The 23420-nt window shown below is 40.2% G+C and overlaps 1 protein-coding gene and 1 non-coding gene across 6 annotated transcripts in view; both read right to left on the minus strand.

Annotated features, from left to right (window-relative positions):
* Positions 1-845: 845 nt before the first annotated feature.
* LOC140602052 (U6 spliceosomal RNA) lies at positions 846-952 on the minus strand. Its single transcript, XR_012005091.1, has one exon. It is a non-coding gene; the product is annotated as a U6 spliceosomal RNA (small nuclear RNA).
* A 1779-nt stretch (positions 953-2731) lies between these two features.
* TTL (tubulin tyrosine ligase) overlaps positions 2732-23420 on the minus strand; it is a 34717-nt gene continuing 14028 nt past the window's right edge. For 4 of the 5 annotated variants that reach the window (XM_072770216.1, XM_072770212.1, XM_072770213.1 and 1 more), the window contains 4 exons: positions 18323-18458; positions 17118-17387; positions 9101-9244; positions 6829-7908 (listed from right to left, as the gene is read on the minus strand). In XM_072770216.1, the coding sequence (XP_072626317.1) occupies positions 7551-7908; positions 9101-9244; positions 17118-17387; positions 18323-18458 (908 nt within the window). In that variant the 3' untranslated portion in view covers positions 6829-7550. Of the gene's footprint in view, positions 6277-6828; positions 7909-9100; positions 9245-17117; positions 17388-18322; positions 18459-23420 lie in introns of those variants that run through there. The other variant, XM_072770214.1, reaches the window with a different exon arrangement.

Below are 23420 nucleotides of genomic sequence, written 5' to 3' on the forward strand. Positions count from 1 at the left end.
AAGCAGACTCCATGCAGGGAGCCTGATGTGGGACTCGATCCCGGGTCTCCAGGATCACACCCTGGGCAGAAGGCAGGTGCTAAACCGCTGAGTCACCCGGGCTGCCCTCCTTAAACATTTTAAATGACTGAATTAAAAGTCTTTGCATAATAAGATGAATGCTTGGGCTTCCTCAAGGATGGTTTCTACTGATTGCCTTTTCCCTTCATATGCCATACTTTCCTTTTTCTTTCCATGTCCAATAGTTTGTGTTGAAAATTGGAAAAATCTAATATGATGGGGCAACTTTGAAAACCAGATACTCTATCCTCTCCAGGATTATTATTTTCTGAAACCATACTGTAAAGCCTTTATTCTTTGATGCATGTGACCACTGAAGTCTCTATTACTTTAGTGGTCAACTAATTATTGAACAGATTTCTTTAAACACTTGGACCAATAAGTCTCCCAGTTTTTGGCAAGGGACTCTGTGTATGGGTGTGTGTGTTGAGCATGCCGGGGAGTCTTGTGTAGATCCTCCTGGTCATATAGAGGTAAAAACTGAGGGAATTCAGGGTGCCTAGGTGGCTCAGTTGGTTATGTATATATGACTCTTGTTTTCAGTTCAGGTCTTGATCTCAGAGTTGTGAGTTCAAGCCCCACGCTGGGCTCCATGCTGGGCATGCGGCCAACTTAAAAAGAAAAGAAAAAAAAAAAAAAAAAAGATGGGAAATTCAGGTCTCCCCAGGCATGCACACAGCCCCTTCCATGTGTGGCCTTATATTTTTCAGAAACTTTTCAAAACTTTCAATGGACATCTCATTCCCCATCTTTTCCTAAGTTTTTTTTTTAATTTGTGAAAGTACAAAAATATGGAATGCTTCACGAATTTTCATGTCATCCTTGCGCAGGGGCCATGCTAATCTTCTCTGTATTGTTCTAATTCTAGTATATATGCTGCCGAAGGGAGCACTTTTCCTAAGTTTTTTTAGACAGCTTGTTTTTTGTTCCAACTCATAGCCATCTCAGGAAGTTGAGGTATTAAACAATTGCTGGTGATTATTTTTAACAAACTCACCTAGGGAAAAGGTTGTTCACACTGGGAGCACTTTGAGAGCTGTTAAAGACAAGCCCTGGGATGCCTGGGTGGCTCAATGGTTGCGTATCTGCCTTCAGCTTAGAGTGTGATCCCCGTTCAGGATCGAGTTCCATATCAGGCTCCCTGTGAGGAGCCTGCTTCTCCCTCTGCCTCTGTGTGCCTCTGTCTCTGCCTCTCTGTGTCCCTCATTAATAAATAAATAAAAATCTTAAAAAAAAAAATACAAGCCCTGAGAGGAGGACTTACATGGAACTGCCAGACAGGTCAAATGACAATTCACTGGGAATGGGGCTTTTTGGAGGAATCCAACCTCACTCTGTACCCTCCTGTTGTTGTTAGACTCCTGAGTTTCACCATAATTATGGGGCTTTTCTTTTCCAAAGCTTCTGTGGAGCTAGGAAAAGGGAGATGAAAATAGGGTGAATTAAAATATCACAAAACTTACTGTCCTTACCAAGGTGGAACTATTTTTTCTTTAATAAATGTTTCTGGACTGTTACAAGTCTTTGGTTAATTTCCATTTTTGTCAGTGTTCCCACTGCTTTCATGGAGAGGATTTTCAGAGGTTTTACCCTGCTATTCTTACTGATACCCTCATGTGAATTTGCTTGCAGCAATCAAGCTGTGTCACCAAATATCCTATGAAACAGGGGCTTATTTTCTTTGCCCTTAGGGATGCTTTGGGGGAGACATCTTTAAAGTATCACTGGACCTCTGAGGTTATGGGATAACTTCAGGTTCTTTAAGGAGAAGGGGGCAGCAGCAGGACCAGCCTCTTAAGAGAAGTCCTCTAAAAGCTATAACCTGTCCACTCTCAGGATCTTATATAGATTCCTGCTTGGGTCCATGTCTGCTCATCCCTGCACCCTGCCCTTGCAATCTACACCGAGTCTGGTAAGTGTGTGTCATATCATATCAGAAACCTGTCTGGAGTGCTTAAGCCAGGGCTTCTATTTGTGGAAGGCTTTGTGTCTGTGCTAGAAGTTATATTTATGGAGTGAAAGCAGCCATACCTGGGAAAGAAGTCCAAAGCACCCAGCATCATCACACAGGAAGTTACAAGTTAACTACAGTTTACATAAATGACACTAAATGCTTGAGGCGTGTGAGACTTACAGATATTTATATACCTGGCCTTAGTGAACTCTTAAGACTTCATGGCCTTCTGGCTGATTATAGAATCATTTCAGAAGCCCCTCTACCTCCTCCCTATGTTTGAAGCACACATAATGCTTTCTCACAACTATGGGTCTCACCTGACCATCTGTATCATGATTCAGACAATACACAAGACATGTAAGATGAACTGGATTTTGGCAGCTGAAATTGTTTAAATGCTTACCTTAGAGGAGCTCATCACAGTTTCAAAGGACAATCTGTTGGCTTATGTATTGAGTAATATGCTACGTCAGCAAACAATGGCCACATCTGGCTTGTGTTTGGCCTCTGAACTAAGTTGTTTTTAAGAGTTGGTTAAAAAAAATATGCAACAAAGAACATGTTTGGTTTGTAAAGCCTAGCGTATTTACTAATCTGATCCTTTATGGAAAAAGCCTGACTACCTCTCAGTAACAGAATCATGGATTTAAGTAACCAGTAATATCCTAGGACAGTCAAACACCATGATGAGATGATAGAACCAAAGGGCACAAAAAAACTTGAAATATTACTTTAATGCTCTGGGCATTTTCAACATTCATAAAATCACCTTATTTTAGAGGTCATTTCCTCTTAGGTACAGATTCTGTGTCCAGGATCAGAGACAAGGGTACCACTGAATTTTCTCCACAGCACCCACATGGTGCAGGGGACCTACTCTGGCACCTTGTCTTCTCTAGCAGAGTCCCCACCACACCCACAACAGGGCTTGATCCACACCTGCTTGACACAATGTTGGCTGTCAATGAAAACACACTCTGTAGCTTCACTGCTGCTTGCAGATTCTGTGGATCCCATACATTTCCAACACTACCAGATATTCCAAGTCTGTGATCATTATCCTGAGGCGCTAGTGAAACAGCAAGTCAGCCATTGAGTATGCCAGAACCTGTTCCACTATATCATACAGACACTGAGGCACTTCAATGTTCTGGGTAAAATTGAGTTTATAATTACCATAGGAGTTAAGAGCGAGGGAAGGAGTTTTCTCTCAATAATTCATAACCTTAACATATATTTAGCAGATTTATACATTCCTGTCTGTTTACATTTGTTGTCAAGGCTTCACAAACTGTTGAAGTCAATGAGAGTACATTTGAGTTTACAAATGCTGGGACAAGAAGCAAAGAGAGAACATGCTTTAGACAGTAGTTGCTTGTATCCTGAAAATGTAGGTCAACACACTGACCAACAACACGGTCATTCTTAAAGAAATGCCTGTCCTTCCAAAAGGAACTTTTTAAAAAAAGCCCTAGGCCTTGTTTGATTATTCTCAGGTAGTAATGTGTTTGTCCTTTCTTCTCAAGCAGTGGTTCAAGGCATCTCAAAGCATACTGACACCTGAGGTTCTGATTTAATTGGTCAGAGGTGGGAGAGAAAGGGAGGGTGGTGAAACCAACATTTTTCAAAAGCTTCCCAAGTGATTCCAGCATAAAGTCAGCACTGAGAACCTTGGTACCACAGGTTCTCGAGTCTTCCTAATCTTACCTGTCCTCACTAAAAGTCCTTGAGGTAGTCCCCAGGCCAGGCAACGATCTCTTCCATGAGATCAGAAACTAAGGCACAGAGAGGTTAACAGGTTCATCTCACACTGTGCGGCCAAATGATGGGACCAATATAGGAATTAACATCTCTAAATAAACAACACCTCCGCCCCCTCAATGGGCGACACATCGGCAGACTGCATATATAAAGACTAACTGAGGAGGAAGGAATGATCATCTGTGCCCAAGGTATCATGGAAGGGTGTGGACACAGTTCTGAGCCAACCATACCAATCGAAAATAAATGCGTAAAATAGATACTTAATTGAAACCATGTGAGGAATGAAGTACAACTTTCTTTCTAAAGCCTTACTTCCCTCACATATATGCTATTGATTTGTTTCTTAAAAAATCCATCAAGATCCATGGGCTTGCAAATCTAAATTTAGTTCTGTCATTGTAAGAGTTGGAAAACTCTCAAATGTCCCTTTAAATTAGGTCCAAAAGGTCATTACAAATCTGCATTCACATGTGATAGCATGATAAAAACTTCCATGCTTTTCCCATCAACAGTCCACAGAGACTTCTCAAGGACTCAGTATCTTAATACTTTCTAAATGGGTCATGATCTGCTCAAAGTCCCCAAAGACTAATCCAACAGTGCTGGACCTCCAAGATTGACTTTCACTGCTGACTGTTTTATTTTGCTCTGGACACAAACTTTATCATCTGTATTTTGGGTGACCACCAGGCCTTTTATTTTGTAATTCCAAATTTGCAGAAGAGCCAAGCCAGTTGGGCCTTTCTCCTTTACCCTGACATTATGCCATCACATCCTACACCCACTGCTGCATCTATTAAATACTCCTTATTTCTTTCTTCACTGTGAGCTCCCACATCTCATCATGTTTGAGGAGGCATTGCTCTTTTCTCTTTTTAAAAATGTTTCCACAATGGCAGAACTGTTGTTTGGTGCCACACAGAAATAACAATGGAGCACACATATACACAAAGGAAGAACACAGCATGTACTGGACAGGAGGCCTGTGGTGGTTCCCAGGACCCTCTAAGAAGGACCTGTTCATTCAGCTCACGCTGAACACAAGAAGCATCTTGTTCTTCCCATGGCTAGTGATGTAGCCTCCTGAAAAATCTGCAGAATATTTGACCAGGAAGTGGAAATTACACCTACCAGGACACATTAGTTGACTTACAAGATGCTATGTGGAGCTCTGAAACCACATCTTTCCCATTTTAGGAGACTCTCCCATTCAGGCTAGACATACACTCATTTAGACCCTTGCCCTGATGTTAAGAGGCACAAGCAGGCAGAGAATCCTCCCTGGAACAAAACCCGCCCTTCCAGCTCCCACGGAAGGTGTTTAGAGAGCAAGAAAATGGAGGAAAGCTATCTGTGCCTGGGGCAGTGCCACCTAGTGGTGTTGGTGGTGGTGGTGGTGTGTGTGTGTAATTCTACCCCTGCCCCAGACAGGGGTTTTTACAAAGTTTAAGACAACAACAAAAAAAGGGAACAAAAGGGAGCTTTGCAAAAGTGCATGTAGAATTCTGGTTAAAATAAAGATAACTGAGAATCATATTTCAAAGACCCACCACACCCAACTATTAAGTATAGCAAGACATTGTGTTTTTTCTCTCTCATGCTTATTTGATGCTTATGGGTTTGTGGCAGACTTGCTGCTTGGTTTCTAAAACATGCACAGAGCAGATCGAGAGCAGCATTTGCCGTTTCGGTGCCCAGCCCACATCAACCCTGATGGGTGACTGATCAAACGCCATCAGAAACATGGTGAGGAAATCCCCCTCCGCTGTGAGGTGGTGCCCAGCATGAAACCAAGGACTGTTGGTGCATGCTTGTCCGGACTTTTCTGGGCAGGGTGTTGTGGAGAGGGATGGGCAGAGAAACACTGGCAACCTCCCAAATTCTATAATATCCAATGCCTGTCCCAGACGGAAGGGTTGCAGCTGGGCATAGAGCTAAGGCACTAAGGCTGCAGCAGGTGGAAAGACACCAACCAAAGGTCCGACAGTCTCAACCCCCAGGGAGGAAAGGCGCTGCTCACAATGCTGCCTTAGGATAAAAATTGGATTTTTTGAAGGATAAGAACATAAAATACTCAAATCCCTGTCTTTTCCCCTTAGAAGAATATTTTACTCCCCCCTCAGAGAAATTTGCTTCAGTTTTCACATCTTAATAGCAATGCTGAGAGCGCCACCTGGGAACCCCTGAGCAACCACTCTTTCGGGAAGGTGCCTTTTCCTCTCGTGTTCTCTCTTCTACCGTGTTCTCTCTTCTACCGTGGCTCTGCCGGTTGCTTCTCTTTCTCCAGTCCTGGCTTGGTAATGAGCAATCCTGACCTTTCACCTTCCCCTGGAGCAGGAGCTCGTGGTTCTTCTGAGGCAGCTCTGAGCACCTCCCTCAGTCACAGCTTGATGAACGCAGCTGGCTGGATGTGCTGCGGCTCCACATCTGGGGGTGGGAAGACACTGGATATGGCAATGTCCACGATGCCCTGGCACAGTTCTGCATAAAGCCTCCTGAAATGTTTTTCAAAAAACATCACTGACAATGTTCATCAAAGTACATGTGAAAAGTCAGTTTTTTTTCACCAGGACCTGCCCTAGATATTCCATCTCATGACCAAATTTATAAAATTGGTTTCCATGCTACATACAAAAGCTGCATGAAGATCAAGCATCACCTTAACAAATATTTCTCAAAGGTCTCAGGTGAATAGACAACTTCTGCTCTCACTGGCAGAGAAGAGGGGCAATATCAATAGAGTATAAGAGCCATCTTGCCTGTCTGTGGTGGGTATACTTGGAGGGAAAGCACCTTCTCATTGTGGCTGAGGAGATTCTAGGAAAGGCTCTCAAGGGGTGACAAATAAGTTGAGACCTGGAGAATGAGTGAAGTGGATGACAAGACAATAGTAGATGACAGGGTAGAAAAGAGGACAGAGAGGAGAGATAGACCCAGGAGATAGAAGGAGGGGAAAGAGGAAAAGGAGGAGAAGAGAGAGTATGTGTTGGGGGAGGGGGAGAAGAAGGGTTGCACCAATGGAAGGAGCAGAGAACACTCAGAATGGATTTATTTTTATTTTTTATTTTTTGGATTTTTAAAAAAGATTTTTATTTATTTATTCAGGAGAGATACAGAGAGAGAGAGAAGCAGAGACACAGGCAGTGGGATAAGCAGGTTCCATGCAGGGAGCCCGATGTGGGACTCGATCTTGGGACTCCAGGATCATGCCCTGGGCCGAAGGCAGGCGCTAAACTGCTGAGCCACCCAGGGATCCCCGAGAGTGGATTTTATTGGAGCAGGAGCATCCCCATTAGAAGGCTTTCTGCAAAAGCCTCCACATTGGGGGTGGACAGTAGAGGATTGTTAAGGCTGGAGGACAAGGTCCCAATGGACAGAACTTGAGGGTAATGGAAAGGAGGAGGCTGCATCGTGGTCAGAAGTCCAGCTTGGATTCTGTGGGGAAGGGAGGTGGACATTCACAGGGATGGGAGAGTCTGGGGCAGGGGGTGCCTCTCAGACATCCACAGACATCCTTGCAGGACACTGGGCAGGCAGGTGCACACACTGGTCTGGAACTCTGGACTGTGATACAATTTGGTGGTCTTAAAATTATGAAGTTGAATAAGATCACATTCAGAGAAAGTGCAGGGGAAAGAGAAGACAACACCCAGGGCTGAGGCACTGACACAGGTCCACTGATGAGGAACAATAAGCCAATCTTGCCCACATTTCCTCAGTCAAAACTTCCCAGTACAGATTGTGCCTGAAGCCATGATAGAAGTACATCTCAGCAAGGTGTGAGCAGCTGCCTCAAAGGCTGTTGAGAGGTGGGATGTCCGCACAGAAAGGGGCCACTAGACTTGGCAATATGGACTTGGGTGGGGACCTTCAAAGAACAATTTCTATGGGGGGGGGGGATGGTATACAGCCCAGAATGGACCGCAGTACAGATGAGAATAGAGGAAGAGAAGACAGCCTGAGTAGACACTGCTTTCCAGAAGTTTGTCTGTGACAGGAGCAAGAAGAAGGAGTCACCAGAGCAGGATGAGGCTTCAAGGGAGGGCTCTTTTTTAACAGATGGGGAGATCTGCTGCATATGCACATGCTGATGGAAACCATATCCCAAAGAGGGGGAGAAGGTGATACTGTGAATGAGAAAGACAAAGAGACATGGGACAGGATAAGGAGGGGATAGGGTATAGAATACAAGGGAGGACTGAACCTTTATTGGAAGGACAAGGGAAAACAGGCATATTGCTGTGGATTTGGTGAACGGAAGATGTGAGCCATCCTGTTCTCCTCTTTGCTTCAGGTGGCTTACCTCTCCTTCTTCCATCCCACTCAGTTCCAAACACCACCCCTCAATAGCAGCCCTTTGCTCAATGATATTATCTTTAGCATCCTTTATCAAAGATAAAGCATGTCCCAGTTTGTGACCCAGGCCCCATTATGGGGCCTCGCAGGTTGGGAGTACTAAGAGTACTGGTTAGCTGAAAGGACTGCCAAACAAGAATAATCACACCTGCCATGTTGTGGCCATGGAGCAGGTGGCAAAGGCCTGGCTCCTAATGAAAGAGCTACTTGTATGTTAACACTGCCCCTTATAGGTCCAGGACTTTCTCCTGAAATGTGGAAGATACCTCAACTCCTCTAAGACATGGATGTGGGAAACCTGAAGGGTCTTGACCTGATGAAAACCATCTTTAGAAGAACCAGCAGCATTCAAGGATCATGTCCACCTGACTTCCACTTACATCTAAGACCTCCGTGATGCTTCTGAGGGTACGTTCTGTTCATCTGTGCATCTCCCACAGAGCCCGGCACAGGGCATAGTCCCACTAGATGCTACATCCCCCTTTCGCCCTTTTGAAGGCTCTCCTCCCCTCCTCTCCATGGTATATGTGACACTCTTCTCTCTATCCTAGTTCTAGCTCCACTGTGTCTACAACGCCTTCTCAGAATACTTCCTGCCTGAGGAGGCCCTCAATTTCTTGGTTATCAGTGTCCCCTCTCCCCTCTCCCAAACTCACAGGACCTCCATTCCCTGAACTGGTCACACAAAAGGGTCTCCTCTGACAGTTATTAGCTTTGCTTGAAACCCTCATTCATAGCACCTACCTGAGTAGACTACTGCTCAACACACATGGGGGAATTGGGAAGGACTGACCCAGCAAAGCCCCCCTGCTAGCCAGGGTCCTGCCAAAGGACATCTCCCTAACAATAAACAATCTATGCTTGAACACTCTGGTAATGGGAGCTCACCACCTTGCCAAGACAGACTATCCAACTGTGGAACCAACTTCCCATTTGTTAAAACACAGTGATGTTCAGGCTTACTGAGCACAAGCAGGGGCGCCGTTGACCTCAATGAGCCAGACCTTCAGCGTCTCATCCACCATGAAGTCAAAGCCAAAGAGCTGGAAGCTCTGGTAAGGGAGGTACCTGGTGCTGATGGCAGGCTCCACACTCATGAGGCAGCTTCTGCAGGGCAAAGGAAGAGAGCTCACTGAGAGTGGGTTGGTTGAAGCAGAAGGAACATGGAAAATGTGCTTGGCTGATTTTATATCAAAAGTGATGATAAAATATCCACTTGGACTTAATTCTCTCTTTTATTTATTATATTGTATTTAAGATTTTATTTTGAAGTATCTCTACCAATGTAGGGCTCAAACTCACAACCCAGAGATCAAGAGTTGCAAGCTCTACCAACTGAGCCAGCCAAGTGCCCCAATTCTCTTTCAAATTTGTTACTAATAGGGGTACCTGGGTGGCTCAGTCAGTTAAGCATCTGCCTTCTGCTGGGGTGTGATCCTGGGGATCCAGCCTCCATCAGGCTCCCTACTCTGCAGGGAGCCTGCTTCTCCCTCTCCTTCTGCCCCTCCCCCTACTTGTGTTCTCTTTCAAATAAATACATAAAATCTTTTAAAAATGTATCACCAAAAAAATAAAAAATAAAAAATAAAAATGTATCACCAATAGAGTCTTTAGGACAATGTTATTTATGAAGCTATTTGTTACAAAACTCTGTAAACACTCATGTTCTTACAAGTAGGGCCTGCTTTCCCAGCACAGGGCTAAGTCACCACAGCCCTTGGAAAGGTGGATTCTTCCAATAGGAGGCTGCACCATGTTTGTAATAAATAAAACACTCCCATGCATTGTTGCCATATAAAAGAAATGGACTACCATTTGGTGAAGAGTAGAATTTGCAGTGAAGTTGGCCTCATCGATTGCTTTGCTTTCATTAGCTCCAGTTCTAATGCCAAATTATTATTAATTAAAAGATTTAAATATTGAAAAACAAAATAGAATTACTAGTAACCTCAACTACCATTCAAAAATGGAGAAAAAACACAAAAAAACTGAAAACACAAAAAAGTTGAAAATGAACCTCAGAAACATATTGAGTTATTACATAAGATCTAAGGTCAAGGGCCTAAGACCAGAATCTTGGACAAGTTTTTTTTTTTTTTTTTTTTTTTTTAAATTTTTTATTTATGATAGTCACAGAGAGAGAGAGAGAGAGAGAGAGAGGTAGAGACACAGGCAGAGGGAGAAGCAGGCTCCATGCACCGGGAGCCTGACGTGGGATTCGATCCCGGGTTTCCAGGATCGCGCCCTGGGCCAAAGGCAGGCACTAAACCACTGCGCCACCCAGGGATCCCTTGGACAAGTTTTTTAACCTCTCTGAGACAAGCTTTGATTTAAAAAAATATGTATTTTATTTATTTATTCATGAGAGAAGAACCAGAGAGAGGCAGAGACACAGGCAGAAGAAGAAGCAGGCTCCATGCAGGGAACCCGATGCGGGACTTGATCCCAGGACCCTGAGATCACAACATGAGCCGAAGGCAGACGCTCAACCACTGAGCCACCTAGGTGCCCCCAAGCTTTGATTTCTTTATCCACAAAGGAAGGGGTAAAAATAATACCTAGTCCTAGTGCTGGGATGGTTCAATTAAATAATTACATAAATAACTTACTAGGGTACCTGGGTGGCTTAGTAGGTTGGGGGTCTGCCTTCAGCTCAGGTCCTAATCCCAGGGTCCTGGGATCAAGCCCCATGTCAGGCTCCCTGCTTAGCAGGAAGTTTGCTTCTCTCTCTTCCTCTGCCCCTTGTCTCCCCGCCACCACCCTGTTTATGCTCTCTCTCTTAACCTTACTACTTGATGGGATGAGCACTGAGTGTTATACTATATGTTGCCAAATCTAACTCCAATAAAAAATATATATACGAAACAAACAAAAAAAAACCCTTACTACTAATAAATCAGTTTTCTAGAATAATTATCCCAGAAAACCTCTGCCATTTCTGTTTTATAAAGATCTTTCCTGCCTTTTCCCCTCAAATGAATGTTGGGGCAAAATATCTATTTCAGTAATAAAATATGTTGTAATGACTCTAAGATTACCAGAGATAGCTTTCCTCCTACACAACTGTATGTTTACAAGGAAAAATTAACGAACTAGCTTTCACGTGACTAACTCCAAGATGCACCCATACAGGTACGTTTTGACTCATGACTTTAAAGAATTGAGACCTCTCTGAATTTGGAGCCAGGATCTTGCTCCTCCAACCTACCCTCTACCACTACACCCCCAGAAAGGAAAATATTTCTATGCATATGTTTAAACCTTTAAAAGTAATTTTGAGCAGTTAGCTATTTAAGAATCAATTGGAATAAAAATTTCTTCCCTCATTCACCTTTAACGTGAACTGGTAAGCCACATACCACTTTTTTTTTTAATAGCTTTATCTCTACTCTATGAGGAAATACACTTAACTTTTGTTTTAATTAAAATACCCTTTCCGATATTATATATTTTTTAAAGATTTTATTTATTTATTCGTGAGAGATACAGAGAGAGAGAGGCAGAGACACAGGCAGAGGGAGAAGCAGGCTCCATGCAGGGAGCCCGATGTGGGACTCGACCCTGGGACTCCAGGATCATGCCCCGAGCCAAAGCCAGACGCTCAACTGCTAAGCCACGCAGGCGTCCCTCCAATATCATAATTAAGAAAACTTTTATACTTAATAGAGGCTCATGGAAAAAAAAAAGAGAGAGAAAAAAACCTAACAAAGTGAAAGAAACTCTATGTTCACATAAAGGAAAAGCTGAGAGCCAGAAGCAAATAAAAATTAAATACTATTTTTTTACAGCTAGAAGCTCAAGATTAATAATACACTTTTTCAAGAATTTTTTTTCATCATCAGAGACTTTATACAGTACATCTTTTTTTGGCAGGAGTGGGAAGTTAGGGGGAGGCTAGTTGGGGAGAAAAAAACAAACCATGAGAGCTGTTAGGAGCATTTTTAGCACCAAAGCAGCAACACTGTCTGAACTGTACAGAACAATCAGGGAGGGGGGACAAATACCCAATAAATCTTTTGCCTAAAATAGGAAATCTTTCTTCAGCATACTTGATTTATCCAATGTCAGAATTCTAAGCACCTACAATCCCTGAAGAAATGGGACTCTAATTATTCTGCCAGACTCTATGTAAGAATACATTAAGGAAAAAGTCTTAGTCATTGTGGTAATGTGGTAATGACAAAATGGATGACAGACTAACAGAACAGAATGGAGATTCCTAACATGTATGGCCACCTGATTTATAACAAAGGCTCACTAAAATGCAGTGGGAAAAGGCCAGCCTTTCACACAAATGGTCCTGGGTCAACAAGATGCCCCATAGAGAAACATGAAACCTGACATAGAACAATTCATAGCTTATAGGTCTAAAATGTAAAAGATAGGGACGCTGGGTAGCTCAGTGGTTTAGTACCTATCTTCAGCCCAGGGCATGATCCTAGAGTCCTGGGATCAAGTCCCACATCTCTGCCTGTGTCTCTGCCCCTCTCTCTTTCTGTGTCTCTCATGAATAAATAAATAAAATCTTTTTTTAAAAAATGTAAAAGATAAAGACCAAGATGGCCATCAACTTTAGAAGGATAAACCATGTAATAATCACACAAATATTGCACAGCAATAAAAAAGGAAATTACTAAAAAAAAAAAAAAAAAAAAAAAAAAAAAAAAAAAAAGGAAATTACTGCCATATGCAACAATATGGATGAAACCCATAGATACAACTGTGAAAAAACATTGAACGTGAAACAGAAAATACAGTATAATTCCATTTATATAAAATGTAAGAGTAAGCAAAAGGAATCTATAGTCATGAAAGTCAGAAGAATGGCTATATGTGGCATGAAGTATATATTTTGAAGGAGTCCAACAGAGTATGTGGTGCTGTAAATGTTTTATATCCGATTTGTGTTATGATTAGTAAAGTGTATGCATAGTTAAAAGCTCACTACACTGTACACTTAAGATTTGGGGACTTCACCATATGCATGTTATACCTCAATTTTTTAAAAAATCTCTATTGGATTTAATAAATTAATAATAACATAAAAATTATTTCCAGGCTTATTAGGAAACAGAACCAAGAGAAAAGAACAGACAATAGAAACAAGATCTGTAAAAGTCAAGGGGTGGCAAATTTTTTTCTACAAAGGATCAGACAGTAACTATTTTAGGTTTTGAAGGGCTACATATGGTTTTTGTTACATATTCTTCTATTTCTAAAAAACCTTTTAAAAATCTGGAAACTATTTTTAGCTCATGGTATATATGAAAACAAGCTTTAGGTTGGATTTGGCCCATACACAGTTTACTAACCTCTACTACAAGTAATTTAGATTTCAGACTAATCAAATAAACATGTTAAAGAATTACCATTAACATGTTTTTTTTTTTTTAATTTTTATTTATTTGTGATAGTCACAGAGAGAGAGAGAGAGGCAGAGACACAGGCAGAGGGAGAAGCAGGCTCCATGCACCGGGAGCCCGACGTGGGATTCGATCCCAGGTCTCCAGGATCGCGCCCTGGGCCAAAGGCAGGCGCCAAACTGCTGCGCCACCCAGGGATCCCCCATTAACATGTTCAAGAAAATATAAGACAAGTGGGAGATTTCACAAGAGGACTATAATCTAAAAAGAGTGAAATGGAAATTCTAGAACTGAAAATTACAATACCTAAAATCAAGAATTCAACAGATGAGTTTAACAACAAATTTTAATGGTTTTCCTTTTTAAACAGGTTTTAGTTACTGAAGTGAGAGATCAATGATACACAAAAACCATGGGAGAAATGTGAGACAGTGAAAGGACTGGTATCCAGAATCCCAGAGGAGAGAAGAATGGGACAAAATCCGTAAGTGAAAAAGACAGTGGCCGTGAGTATCCCAAAACGAATAAATGACCTGAAGCCACAGATTCAAGAAGCACTATGACACCTATGTAATGCAGGCCAGAAAACAATGGTAAGCCATCTTCGAAGGACTTTAAAAAAAAAAAGAAAAAAAAAGATTCTGCTGATCTAGAAATCTGTTTCCAAAGCAAGTGTCTTTTTTCTTTTTCTTAAGAGATTTTTTATCCATTTATTTGACAGGGAGACAGAGAGAAAGTGAGCACAAGCTGGGGGAATGGCAGGCAGAGGGAGAGGGAGAAGTAGGCTCCCTGCTGAGCCAGGAGCCTAACATGGGGCTCAATCCCAAGACCCTGGAATCATGACCTGAGCTGAAGGCAGACGCTTAACCAACTGAACCACCCAGGCACCCAGCAAGTGTCTTTTTTTTTTTTTTAAGATTTTATTTATTTGAGAGAGAGAGTGAGAGCGAGAGAGAGAGAGCCGGGGGAGGGACAGACATGGAGAGAGAATCTTAAGCAGACCCCCCACTGAGCAAAGAGCCCAACACAGGGCTTGATCTCACAACCCTGGGATCATGACCTGAGCAGAAGGCAGAAGCTTAACTGACTGAGCACCTCTATTTTTAATTTTTTTAAGGCCACTTGCTTTGGGGTCACCTGGGTTGCTCAGTTGGTTAAGTGACCGACTTTTGATTTCAGCTCAGGTCATGATCTCAGGGTCATGAGGTCGAGCCCTACATTGGATTCTGCACTCAGCTGGGAGTCTGTTTGAGATTTTCTCTCTCTCCCTCTTCCCCTGCTTATTCACCCCCCAACATGTTCTCTCTCTTAAAAAAAAAAAAAAAAAAAAAAAGAATAAGGAAACTGATCCTAGACAAAATCAAGAAAATATATGAAACTTCAAAGAGAAGCAACATGAAGGGTAAAAATCTATGGGGAAATCTAAATGAATGTTAACTATATAATAACAATAATAATAATGTCTTGTGAGTTTACAACATAGGTAGCATTAATAACACCCATGGACCCATAATCCAATTCCATTAAGCCCCTTTCTTGGGTCCCTCCTGTTTCCACTTCAAAAATAACCACTATTTTGAATTTTTTGTTTTTCATACCTTCAGTTCTCTATTTTTATCATATATGGACATTCCTCTAAATAGTTTATTTAGTTCTGCTTGTTTTTCAATTTATATGAACAGAATCAATCTATATACAGCTTGTATACAGCTTATATTTTTTTGTAATTTTTGCTTGACATTATTATGTTTGTGTAACACCAGTGAAAATATCCTTCAGGAATAAGGTGAGATAAAGACATTCTCAGATGACAGAAAATCAAGAGGAGTTATTATCTATAGAACTACTCTAAAAGAAATGCTAAAATCTGAAGGGAAATAATACCAGAGAAACTTGGAACATTAGGGCTGATGGAAGAGAATTAAAAAGGGCAAATACTTGGGTAAATAAAAAAACAGTATTTTTCTCTTTTTATATTGAACGCGAGTTTCTTGTAGGCAGCCTACCATTTGGTCTTGTATTTTTTAAAAAAATCCAACCGGATTGTCATATATATAAAAAATATATACGACTATTGATAGCAAAAATTGTAACATTATGCCATAAAGATGTCAGTGTTTATGAATGTAATATACACCACAACTATAGAGGTAGAGAGTTAAATGAACCATAAAGTTGTAAGTTTTCTGCGTTTTCTGCATTTTATTTGAAGTGGTGAATTAGTAACTCTAAGAAGGCTGTGAAATACACACTAGGTATATAAATCATAATCCCTAGAGTAACCACTAAAAAGAGAAAGGGAGACAAATACTCAGTAGAAAAGTTAAAATGGAACTCTAAATTTAAATAATTTTTAAAAGGCAGGAAATGGGAAAATAAAAAACAAAACCAGAAGGGGGCAGATAGCAAATAATAAAATAGTACACATATATCCAACCAAACCAATAATTACATTAAATTTAAATGATAAAGACACACCAATCAGAAAGGTAGAGATTGCCATACTAGATGTTTTGTTATACAAAACAATAACAAAGCCTAACTATATGCTATCCACCAGAAGCCCACTTTATTATTATTTTTTTAAGATTTTATTTTATTATTTATTCATGAGAGACAGACAGGGAGAGATAGAGAGAAAGAGAGAGAGAGAGAGAGAGAGAGAGGCAGAGACACAGGCAGAGGGAGAAGCAGGCTCCATGCAGGGAGCCTGATGCGGGACTCAATCCTGGGACTCCAGGTTCACGCCCTGGGCCAAAGCCAGACGCTCAACTGCTGAGCCACCCAGGGATTCCCCCATAATGGAATTAAAGTAAAAATCAGTAATAAGAAAACATCTGGAAAATTCCCATTTGGAAATTAAGCAAAAATTTCTAAATTATACAAATCAAAGATGAAGTTACAAGAAAAACTAGAAAATATTTTAATAAAATGGAAATGAAAACATAGCAAAACGTGTGGGATGCAGCAAGTGAGTGCTTAGAGGGAAACTGACAGCATTAAATGCATTTAAAAAATGAAATCTTTTTGGTGCCTAAGTGGCTCAGTTGGTTAGGCATCTGCCTTTGGCTCAGGTCATGATCCCTGGGATCGAGCCACAAATTGGGATATCTGCTTGACAGGAAGTCTGCTTCTCCTCTACTCCTTGCCCTGCTCATGCTCTCTCTCTCAAATGAATAAGTAAAATCTAAAAAAAAAAAAAAAAAAAAAGAAAAAAAATATCTTTCAAATCAATGATGTAACTTTTCACCTTAAGGAAACTAGAAAACAAATTAAACCCCTCAAAAAAGCAGAAGGAAAGAAGTAATAAGGAAGAAATAAAAAAAAAAACAAAAAAATCAATAAAATCAAGTTTTTAAAAAGATTAATTAATAATATTGATAGACCCCCTAGCCAATCTGTCCCAATAAAATAGAGAGAAAATATAAATTACCAATATAAGGAATGCAAGCAGGGACATCATTACAGAATCTATAGATACTGAAAGGATAATAAAGGAATATTACAGATAATTTTTGTCCTTAAAACAGACAGCTTAAATGGAATAATTCCTTGAAAGGCACAAACTCCCAAAGCTTCTTCAAGACACATAACCAAAAAAGATACAATTAAGTTACCTTATTATATGTTTAATTTGTAGTAAAATACTACTTTCCAAGGTAATGTTCAAAGCACTTATAAGGTACTGATTGAACTCTTCAAAGAACATTTCGTTCCCTTCTTCATACTTTCCATAGTTCTTTGAGTACTCCTTTTGAATGCAATGATTGGTCAAATGGCAGGTTTTGTCTTGGAAATTATCAACATGATATGGTTCTGAAGCAGTCCGAAGCACACCCTCTTTATAGAGGTAGATATTATACTGATGATCCACCAAGACCCAGCTTCTGCAAGTCAATAAAAACAGTTTCACTCAAGTCATCCAAGGTTTCTCCATAGTATATACATCATCCCCACACCTGAACGTTTTTGGAGGGAAGTAGGAGGTAGGTTCTAAAATTATATGAGGCAAGCCAGGACAATTAGCTAAAATAGCAGATTATCAATGTAATGAGGCAAATAAAAGTTTACCATAAATGACAGGGAGTCCTTGATCTGTTTAAAAGATAGCATTTTGAAGAGATTTAGATGGGTTGAGTCCTAAGGTTTATCCATGAAACCTTCCATTTACCATGTTTGCTCTACTAGTAATCCTAAGAGGAAGATTATTCATCCTGAAGCTGATCTGACATAGGATTGGTGTTCAAGAAGCAAGTCATCATGAAGACATCAAGAAGACAGAGTCCTCAATGAAGAGATGTCAGCAAGGCCACAGGAAGGCTGGGGAGAGGGCTGTTTAGCTTTTGACAGCATGATACAACCTCTTACTCTCTGACAGGCCTTTTGCTCAGAAAGTTAAAATCCAAAATGGTGTATGAGGTGTTTATGAAATCCTTAAAAAATAGAGGCCTCAAATAATTAAGCAAGGGCATATTATTTGTCATGTCTGGATAATGTGTTTTCTCTTCACCTCTCAGCTTCTTCCATAAGCAACCGCCATACATATATACCCTCCTCTTTGAAGCCACAAGTCATTTTGATTAAAGAGAACATACTAAAAAGGAAAATCCACAATTTTAGTAGTGTTTTCTAGAAAGAAAAGAGAAATACTGAAGGAAAAATACAAAATTAGATACAGAAGCTCAGTTCTATTCAGCTGTGCTCAATTTTGGCTACATATTAAACATGGTCAAATATCTCCTCACATTCCATGTAACCCTTATCACCCACCACTGCATTTTTCTCAGATTAGTAATAAAAACTCTGGACACTGATGCATTACCGAATGTCAAACTTGCGGTGACCTGGCTCCAGAAGCAGAGGGTGCTCAAGGTATTTCTGGATCACATGCACCTGACCCTGGTTGTCAATGAAATCCAGAAGCTCTGTAGCCTCCGAGGAGATGAGGATGCCTTCACCTAACAGAAAAAAATTGTCACAGAAATAAGTCCAGTTTGTCCCAAGGGGAAAAACTCTCTACAAAGCCCGAAGGGAAATACTGACAGCAGAAGGAAACTGAGAGGAGGCTTCTACTGGCCTGCTCACCCTTCTTCCTCCATCCCATCACTTCCTCAATCTCTCACATTCTCCCCTCTGTCCACAAGAGCACCAGGGCCATCTAACTCTTTTTCCAGGTAAGACTGTAAACATGACCTTGACAGGCTCCAACTATGGAATTTCATTTTTACAGATACTCAAAATATCCAAGCATCCTAAATAAATGCCACTTTACTGCTGGCCACTGGCTGCCCTGACAAAGACAGCTGATAAACCCAGCTCTCACACTATAGCTTACAAAAATATCCAGAAAGTTAGGGCATAAACACAACTGTACAAGTCAATTCCCTACAGCATTGTAATAGGAAAAATTTGAAACATGTAAAGTACCCACAAACTTTAAATAAATGATGCAATGTCCTTATCAACAGGTTTGAGATGTATAAGATTTACCCTTTTAAAGTATAAAATTCAATGGCTTTTCCTATATCTAAGAGATTTGCAACCACTACTAACAATTTCAGAACATTTTCATCATCTCCCAGCAAAAACCGTAACTATTAGCAGTCTACTCCCCATTGCTTCCTTACCCTATTCTGACAACCACAAATCTACTTTCTGTCTGTATGGATTTGCTTAGTCCAGATGATTCATATAAATGGAATCATACAGTATGTTGCCTTGGTATCTGGCTTTTTCATCTAGCATAATATTCTCAAGGTTCATGTTGTAGCATATATTACTACTTCATTTTTCCTTTCCATTACTAGTTAATATCCCATTGTATGGATATACCATTTTTGTTCATCCATTCATCAATCAATGGAAATTTGAGTTTTTTCCACTGTTGTTTGGCTCTTACGAGTAATGCTGCTAAAAAGATCTGCACAGGGGCAACCCGGGTGGCTCAGCGGTTTAGCACCGCCTTCAGCCCAGGGCCTGATCCTGGGGACCTGGGATCGGGTCCTGCGTCGGGCTCCCTGCATGGGGCCTGTTTCTTCCTCTGCCTGTGTCTCTGCCTCTCTCCCTCTATATATATATCTCTCTCATGAATAAATAAATAAAATCTTTTTAAAAAAAAGATCTGCACTGAAGTTTTTGTGTGGTTTTCAATTCTTTTGTGGATATATCTAGGAGTGGAATAGTTGGGTCATATGGCAACTCTACGTTTAACTTTTTGAGAAACTGCCAAATTGATTTCCGAAATGTCCACACCATTTTACATTCTCAACAATACAGAAGTATTGTCCAATTTTTTCACATTCTTGCCAACACTTACTGTCTTCTTGATTATAGCTATCCCAGTGGGTGTGCAGTGGTCTCTCATTGTGGTTTGGATTTGCGTTTTCCTAATGACTAACAATGTTCTTTTTCTTTTATTTATTTATTTATTTATTTATTTATTTATTTGAGACAGAGAGAGAGAGGCAGAGACACAGGAAGAGGGAGAAGCAGGCTCCATGCAGGGAGCCTGACGTGGGACTCGATCCCGGGTCTCCAGGATCACGCCCTGGGCTGAAGGCGGCGCTAAACCGCTGAGCCACCGGGGCTGCCCGTTCTTTTTCTTTTTTTTTAAAGATTTTTAAAATTTATTCTTGACAGAGAGAGAGACAGGCAGAGGGAGAAGCAGGCTCCGTGCAGGGAGCCCAACCTGGGACTCGATCCCGGGTCTCCAGGATCACACCCTGGGCCGAAGGTGGCACTAAACTGCTGGGCCACCAGGGCTGCCCATGACTAACAATGTTGAGCATGTTTTCATATGCTTAATGGCTATTTGCATATCTTCTATGGAGAAATGTCTATTTAGGTTCTTTGTTTTTATCTTAATTAAGTTGTCCTTTTATTATTGAGTTATCAGAGTTCTTTACACATTCTGGATACAGGTGTCTTATAAGATACATGATTTGCAAATATATACTCCCATTTTGAACAGTTCCATTATAATGGATCCCTCAGTGTTGCTATTTTATTTTTATTTTTAAAGATTTTATTTATTCATGAGAGACAGAGAGAGGCAAAAACATAGGCAAAGGGAGAAGCAGGTTCCCTATGAGGAGCCTGATGTGGGACTCCATCCCAGGACCTCAGGATCATGACCTGAGCCATAGGCAGAAGCTCAACCACTGAGCCACCCAGTGTTGCTCTTTTCAAGTCACAACTACTCCCTCCCCATAACATCCTCCTGACAATTACTCATCTATTCTCTATTTCCATAATTTTGTTATTTCAGGAATTTTATATAAATAGAATTATACAGTATGTGATCTTTGGGGATTGGTTTCTTTCATTTGGCATGACTCTGGAGATTTCATCCAAGTTGTTGTATATATCAATAGTTCATTCCCTTTTATTGTTCAGGAGTATTCCATAGTATTGATTTGGCTTAATTACTCAGCTTCTGAAGGAATCTGAGTTGTTTCCAGTTTGGGGCTACTACAGATAAAGCTGTTATGAACAATCAAGTGCAAGTTTTTGCATAGACAGAAGTCTTCATTTTTCTGAGACAAATGCCCAGGTGTGTGCAATTGCTTGGTAGTTACAGGTTTAGCTTAACGAGAAATTACAAGACTTTTTTTCCAGAATAAAATGTACCATTTTACATTTCCACTAATACCGTCAGATTGATCTAGTTTCTCATGACTCTTGCAGCATTTGCTGTCATTACCATTTCTTATTTTAGCCATTTTAATAGGAGCGTTGTGGTTCTAATTTGCATTTCCCTAATGCTTAATGATTAATTAAAAATCTTTTCATTTGCTTATTTTTTATCTGTAGAATCTTTCAATGCATTCCCACGTCTTCTGCCTTTCTAACTGGATTGTTTGTTTTTTTTAACTGTTGAGTTTTTAAAGTTTTTTATATATTATATATATAAAGTCTTTTGTCAGGTATGTGTTTGAAGGTCTTTTCTCCAAGCCTGTAGCTTGTACATTCAGCCTCTTTAATGGAGTCTTTCTTTTTTTCGTTTTTAAGATTTATTTATTTATTCATGAGAGACACAGAGAGAGGGGCAGAGACCTAGGCAGAGGGAGAAGCAGGCTCCATGCAGGAAGCCTAATGTAGAACTCGATCCCGGGACTCTGGAATCATGCTCTGAGTGAAAGGCAGACTCTCAACCACTAAGCCACCCAGGCATCCCTTTAATAGAGTCTTACAGAGGAAAAAAAAAAAATCCTCATTGTTGAGGTTTGACTTATCAGCTTTTACTCTTATGGTCATATATGCGATACCAAGTTTAAGAATACTTTGTCTTAGTTTTATATTTTAAGTCCAAAACCCATCTTGAGTTAGTTTTTGCCTAATGTAAGGTTAACGTTGAAGTTCAGTTGTTTTTATCTATGGATATTCACTTGCTCCAGCCCCATTTGTTGAAAAGTCTGTCCTTCTATTGAATTGTTTTGTACCTTTGTCAAAAATCAGTAGTTATATATGTGGGGTCTATTTCTGAGTTCTTGCTTCTATAGATTTATGTTTCTGTCCCCCTACCAATACTGCAGGGTAGTGACTACTGTAGCTATATAGAGTATGCTTTAATATGAGGTACAGTGATTACTCCCAAGTGATTCTTCTTTTTCAAAATTGTTTAAGCTATTCTAGGGCTTGTACCTTTCCATATGAATTTTAGAAGAAGCTTCAGGTCTGCACAAAAAGCTGGTTGAGGTCTTGACAGCAGTTGCATTAGGCCTATAGACCAATTTGGGGGTGAACTGACATCTTTACTATGTTGAGTCTTGCAATCCATGAATATGGTATGTCTGTCCAATTACTTAGGTCTTTTTCGACCTCCTTCACAGTTGATTTGTAATCTTCAGCATTAAGATCCTATACGTGTTTGCTAAGTTTATACCTAAGCATCTCATTTTCTTTGGGGTGACTATTAAATGGTATTGTTTATACCTTTAGTTACAATATATTCATTGTTAATATACAGAAATGCAATCGATTTTTGTGTGATCTCATATCATGCAACCTTGCTGAACTCCGTTTCTTAGTTCTAGGACCTCCCACCTATGCTTTAGATTTCTAGCTCATCTCTATTTGGGTCTCATGCTTTCAGTACAAATTAATTTGTTACTTAATTTAATGATTCAATTTTCCTAAAACCCAGCCCCTTTTTCAACTATCTCATTTCTGTCACTTGCTCTACCATGTGGTTATCTCTTAAACAAGAAACTACAAATCAACTTGGAGAAGCTCCTTCCTCTCTTTTTGTAGGAAGAGGATTCTTTCTGTCTCATCTCCCTCAGGAACCACTCTCAGATATCCTGGTTCCTCTTTATTTCCACTTGCTAATTTTTTAGTACAGACCTTAGTTTCTCTTCCTTTTCACTTCCAAAATAGTTATCCTAAAACACCCCTTCCTACTAATGCCCTGGAACTGTACCACCTTTGATGCATTGCTCTCCATAATCTGTTCACATTCTCTCCTATTTGCTCTAACTTTATTTCCTTTATGCTATTTCCTTATGTACACTATTATTGAAAATATACCTAATGCTGATAGGTGGGGAAAATAATGGAAGTAGAAAGATACATCTCGATAACTTTAAAAACCTATTATCATTGAAAAAAGATATGGTATTAAAGTGAAATAGAAAAGTTACCTATAGTCTTATTTCCTAATATAATTATTTTTCTCTTTTAATATCACCTTCCTTTCCATAACGGCAAAGACTGGCTCATTCATAGTGAACTCACCATATATTGTCATTTTTTTCGTTTCTATGTTAACATCACAATTAAGTTAGCAGCTGAAAAAATATCTCATTGTATATATAATCCCAAAATTATATATTGTTTACTGACTGCTGGACAGTGGGTTTGTTTCTAAGTAATATGCTGCTGTTATAGATCACATAGTAGTAAATGTCGTTGCTTTTAAA

The sequence above is a fragment of the Canis lupus genome, chromosome 12 (genome assembly GCF_048164855.1).
Source record: "Canis lupus baileyi chromosome 12, mCanLup2.hap1, whole genome shotgun sequence".
Taxonomy (NCBI): Eukaryota; Metazoa; Chordata; class Mammalia; order Carnivora; family Canidae; genus Canis; species Canis lupus.